This window comes from Lactuca sativa, chromosome 9 (assembly GCF_002870075.4).
Source record: "Lactuca sativa cultivar Salinas chromosome 9, Lsat_Salinas_v11, whole genome shotgun sequence".
In the NCBI taxonomy this organism is placed as follows: Eukaryota; Viridiplantae; Streptophyta; class Magnoliopsida; order Asterales; family Asteraceae; genus Lactuca; species Lactuca sativa.
The window spans coordinates 22765522-22771372 of NC_056631.2; the positions used below are offsets into that span (position 1 = coordinate 22765522).

The following is a 5851-nucleotide window of genomic DNA, read 5'->3' on the forward strand; positions in this document are numbered from 1 at the left end:
CAGAACTGTAGCTTCCCTGCCAATTTCGGTTCTTATTGGTAGGAAACCTCTTCTTGATGAACCTTTTTGGATTGGACACCATCATAGCATAATCTTCTGAAGTAAGATCGTAGTCCTCCAGGTTTAGATCTTCATCTTCTACTACATTCTTGTTTTTGGACAGGAGAGCCAAAGACCCCAAGTTTGAGACCACACTTTTCTCTTGCATCACAATCTTTTCTTGGGATTTCATAATTTCCACCAGTTTCGCCAGCGAATATGACTTGAACTACTCGTGAGCTTTAACTGTAGACACAACAGCTCTCCATTCGGATCTTAAGCCATTCAAAAAGGTGACCTTCTGTTCAATTAGCTTCCTTTCGATATCATGTTTGATCATCTTGCTAAGAAGATGATTGAAGCGATCAAACGTCTGAGTGACGGTCTCATCAGAATGTTGCTTAAATTCTCCAAACTCAGACAAAAGCAAAGTCTGAATAGAGTGCTCTAAATCTTCATCTGTGGAATACAGCTCTCGCAGCCTATCCCAAATTTCTTTAGCGGTACTGCAGGAACTCACCAACCTAAACATGTCAAATTGAAGAGCGAATCAGATCAGTCTTAATGCTTTGATGTTGCACTGAAACTTCTCCTTTTCGTCTTGAGCAACGTCTTTTACATCTTTTAACAGATCATTATACTCTTTCTGAGTTTTAATGATTCTGGATGTTCCTGAGTGAGCAAATGGTCCAGACACAATGGCTTCCCAAATAAGATACCCATTATCTTCAGATCCGATGACATAGTCTTCAAAATGATGCGCCCAAACTTCGTAATCCTAGGTGTAAAGAATAGGAATCTTCGTCGTTGATCCAATACTGTTTGAGATGTTGATAGGATTAGATTGAGAATCGTCCATGCTTGATCGTTTAACCTGTTTGAAAGACCAGACTTGTAATATGCAATATTAGGGCCAACGAATAAATACTGAGATACGTCAATTATGGAGTGGCGGCTCAATAAATATCAGTTAATGCGAAATAAACCCTAATCACTTCTTTCACAGAAGAGATGTGTATGAATTACACAGCCTCCTGCTCTGATACCAATTGATGAGTATTTAAAACTCTTTGATCGATTAGATCTTTATAACAGGCAAATCAATAAAGTAAAAACAGTGAGATAAAGACACAAGTATGGATCTGAAAGAGTCAAATGATTCGATTAACTCAATCCTCAGCAGAGCTCGATGGAGAACTTCCGCTGTAGAGGATTCTAGGGTTACAAAAGATAAGAACGTGTATGCTATAAAATCTCTATCAAAATCATTACGTTCAAGAATGCATGCAAGCATCTATATATAATAAACCCTACAACGTACTCACAGATGGACAGGCCCATACCGGAGACAAAACTGGACTAGTTAACGAGCCCAAAGACGCAACACTAACTGGACCTAACACAGATTTAGCCGTTCTTTTTATGTATGCTCTCGGTTTAACGTATTATACGACTTTCATTTCGATTGCTAAAGCCAAATATCGTTCTATCGCAAATTCACTATTTACATCGCGTCGTGTCGTGTCGGTTCTGTCGCGAAACTCCGACAGGTCATAACTTCTTTGTTATAACTCGGATTTCAGCATTCTTTATATATACGGAATCCTTGTCACGACCACTACAACTTAGTTAAGATTATTCATTCTAAATAATCTTTGGATGAATGCACTATAAAGCGCAATCACCCAACCCAACCCATCCATATGGATCATGCCTCTTCACCCATTGTTCTTCACATTGGAAACAACGTTAAAAATACCACCAACTCCTCTCATGGTGGTCGTCAGCCAACTAAGCAAAGACGCAACAACAGCGAACAACATCAGCGACGTCAACAATAGCCACATGCTGCCTCTGGAGGATCATCTCAGCAGTTGTTGCCTTCATAGCCCTTTCTGCTGCCTTGGAAGCTCCCTCCTTGGACCTATCAACACTTCTGGTCAACAATCCCTACGCCCAACAACTTTTCTCAACAACCTCCTCGCAGACAAGCAGGCCATCATCAACAACCCGGTCTCCTTTGCCCACTTATTGCCACGTCATTTTTTTCCCCATTGGGCACCGCTAACCAAAGCTTATCATGTCTCTTCTACTCCATCACTTCAACCCCCTTGTCAATTGTTCCCTCAAATGTCTAAGATCAACCAACTGATTTAGCTCAAGCATTTAGTTTAATGTCAGTCAATGATGGAGGTGATGCCACTTAGTACATTGACAGTGGAGCAACAAATCACCTCACCTCTAACTCAGGTAAACTCTTGTCTCTTAGCAATAATAGTAATATTAAATTTGTTCTTGTTGGCAATGGTCACTCCATTCTCGTTACCCATATCGGTCACTCACAAATTCACTCAACTCGTCGCCCTTTACATCTTCACGATATTCTTGTCACACCTAATATTATTAAAAATTTAATCCTTATTTGTCGCTTTACTTCTGATAATAAAGTATCCATTGAATTTGATCCCTTTGGCTTTTCTGTGAAGGATTTGAAAACTCATCAAGTTCTACTTAGGTGTGATAGCTCTGGTGACTTATACCCTGCAACATCAGATCTCCAATACTTTGTTGCTCTTCTTAATGTCAGCTTATCCTTATGGCATCAACGCCTTGGTCGCCCTTGCACTCATGTTTTCAATAAACTTGTCAGCTCATCCAACTCCAATGTTTCTAAATGCTTTGAAATTGTTCATTCCGACTTGTGGGAATCTCCTATACCTAACACAAGTGGCATAAAATATTACAAGCACATCTTCGAACCATAAACGACATCATATTTCGTTTTTCGTGTCTTCATATCTCTCAACAAAACAGGAAGTCGGAACGCATGATTCGAACCATAAACAACATTATTCGTACTCTCCTTTTCCAAGCGCATCTTCCTCCTTCATTTTGGGTGGAAAACTATACCAAAAAACTCCCATTTTCTCTCGTCTTGGTGTTTTTGGATGTCTATGTTACCCACACCTTTCTTCCCCACGTAAACTTGCTACACAGTCTACTCCTTGTGTTAGTGTAGATTGTTTATTTGTAGACTTGTAAAATGACAACATTCTAACCAATAAAACTGAAAAAAAAATAACTTTATAAGAAGTAATGTTATTATGGTACAAAAGATATGATGGTCAAAAACTCTACAGATTGCAACTTGTCTAGATTAATTATACAACATCTTTGCAGTTCCAATTACATGTTTCTGATCACTAGGGAATAAATTTAACAAATTTATTTAGTACACACATAAACTCTAACAAACAATTTACCGATGATTTTTTATTTATTTTTTTTCCTTTTAAGCATACTCGGGATTGTGTGCTAATGCCTCCTGGTAGATCAATTCCTTGATTTGTTGTTCTCCTAACACTTGTTGCTCAAAATCAAATGAGAATGGATTCGGACAAATTGGCTCATCTTCTACATCGTGTAATCTTTCAAGGTATGGGTGCTCGAGTGCCTCTTCAACTGCAATTAACAGACAAGTTTTAGCTCTGACTCTGACCGTTGACTTTGACTTTGGGAAATGGTATTTACCTGTGATACGTTTGGTCGGATCAAATGTTAACATCCTCTCAACAAGATCAATGGCTGATGGATGAACATGAGGGAAAGTATTCAGCAATGATTTACGAGGATGTCGTGGAAGCTGAGCAATATATCTTTTCGCATCTTCGTTCTTGATAAACCCAAGATCAGATTCAGAAGGCGTGCCTAAAAGCTATAGAAAAAAAAAAATTCATGCGATTAGAAATTGCTAGTTATTAAGTATGATCGTAATTACTATTATTATTATTATTATATTATATACCTCTGTTAATAGTCGCATCTGATGCACATGATCTTTACCAGGAAACAAAGGCTTTCTGTTCATGAGCTCCATGTAGATGCAGCCAACAGACCAGACATCAATGGCAGCTGAATAGTCTGAAGAGTTTAGTAGCAGCTCAGGTGCTCTATACCATCTTGTCACAACATATTCAGTCATAAAGTCGTTATCTGCATTTGGTCTTGCAAGTCCAAAATCACAGATCTTTAAATCACAATTTGCGTTCAACAACAAATTGCTAGGTTTCAGGTCTCTGTGAATGACTTTAGCAGAGTGAATGTATTTTAAGCCTCGTAACAGTTGATACAAGAAGTACTGCAAGTATGGTGAAAAACAATGATATGGTTAGATCAATAGCTTCTAATTTGTTTTTTTTTAAAGTTATTTATGAGTCGATCAGAATTCAGAATAGATACTTGACAATGTTCTTCGGAGAGATTTTGATTTGACCTAATGATTTGGTGAAGATCAGTATCCATTAGCTCGGTGGCTATGTAGACATCTGAGAACTCTGTGTATACAGGTGGAGGAACTACATCTTTTAAAGCTATTACCTGAATTGTATTACACACAAATTCCAATCAACAATGGTTGTAAAGATAAAAAAAAAAAAAAAAATGTGTGAAGTCAAAATTTGAGACGCCTTTTATGTGTTTGAAATTTCGGATCAAAAAGAAAAAAGAATCCGTGTATAAAGAAATAAAAACTCACATTCTCATGATCCAAGTGTCTAAGAAGCTTGATCTCACGAAGGGTTCTCTTAGCATCCATGTAATTATCAAAAGCATTCATAATCTTCTTCATACCAACCATCTCATTCGTCTCCGAATTCAACATCGAGCTGATCATATTCATAATACAACCAACAAAAGAAAAATTAACTCAGAAAACGTTAACCCTAATTATAAAAAGAAAACACTAATAGCCAAAAAGAAAACATACCAGACAATTCCGTAAGCACCACGGCCAATAGGCATAATAGGAGGAACGTATTTTGCAGTGACTTCGAATTCATTACTGAATATGTTGTAGCGAACGAACTGGCCTCCATGTGTCGGCACCGCCGGAAAATCCGTGTACTGAGCTCCTCCGTTCAAGTCCGCCATTACTCTACTGTAAGTCTCTGTAACAGAGTACGTTGCAGCTATATCTCCGGCGAGATGAAGATGTATCTTGGTAGGTGGAATTTAAGTGTAATTTATATACAGAACCAAATTGGGTATTGAGCGGAAGATCTAGGAAGAAGATACGAAAGCGCGCGGAAACGCGTTTGGACCTTGGATTTCTCGTGGAGAATTTCTCCGTGGAAAATATTAGTATAAAATAATTTTTTATAATTTCAAACCTTCAATTTACTTGTAACTCATGATATGTGATATCTATCCAAAATAAAACAATACCAAAAGAATAATAACTTTAGCAAGGCTTCAATTTTAATTATTTGATCATTAACGATCACTGTCAGGAAATAAAATAAATAAATAAATAAATTTTGTTGGTAATCCGTCACTAAACAGCGTTACCATCTTAATGGTTGATTCTGATAGAAAAAAAAAAAGTCTCCTGTGTAATTATTTGTGACGGAATTGTGATGGAAGCGACGGATTACTGATGAAAGATACCTTGACAAAGTTTGACCATATTTTCCAACGGATTAACGACTGTTGACTGTTGATAGTTGACAGACGGATTAACGATTGTTGACTGTTGATAGTTGACAGACGGATTAACGGCTGTTGACTGTTGACAGTTGACAGTTATATGGTTTACCTATTGGCCATATGTAGACCTGGTAATCTGTATATGTATGTCATGTATGCGTGTTAAACACGAATTTACATGATACGAATTTGGAAAATACGGACATGACATAAATTATAAAACGTGTCATGGGTATCAAATACAAACACGACACACAATTAATCGTTATGGCATGTGACACAAAACAAATACACACGTTTTTAATCGAGTTACATGAAAACATGGATA

The 5851-nt window shown here is 37.4% G+C and overlaps 1 protein-coding gene across 1 annotated transcript; it reads right to left on the minus strand.

Moving 5' to 3' along the window:
* Positions 1-3107: 3107 nt before the first annotated feature.
* LOC111882588 (mitogen-activated protein kinase 3) lies at positions 3108-5168 on the minus strand. The gene is made up of 6 exons (XM_023878959.3): positions 4805-5168; positions 4574-4703; positions 4279-4416; positions 3845-4177; positions 3571-3754; positions 3108-3501 (listed from the first exon to the last, which is right to left on the minus strand). The coding sequence occupies exons 1-6, from the start codon at positions 4966-4968 to the stop codon at positions 3332-3334; spliced, it is 1119 nt and encodes a 372-aa protein (XP_023734727.1). The 5' UTR covers positions 4969-5168; the 3' UTR covers positions 3108-3331.
* Between the last annotated feature and the right edge of the window lie 683 nt (positions 5169-5851).

What these genes read in the sequence shown, in the direction of transcription:
- LOC111882588 (XM_023878959.3), bottom strand. Translation starts at nt 4,968, where the DNA reads ATGGCGGACTTGAACGGAGGAGCTCAGTACACGGATTTTCCGGCGGTG. An exon ending in GGTGCTTACGGAATTGTCTG is followed by an intron (nt 4,704 to 4,804) that starts GTATGTTTTCTT and finishes GAATATGATCAG; the next exon opens with CTCGATGTTGAATTCGGAGA. An exon ending in AGATGCGACTATTAACAGAG is followed by an intron (nt 3,755 to 3,844) that starts GTATATAATATA and finishes TTTTTTCTATAG; the next exon opens with CTTTTAGGCACGCCTTCTGA.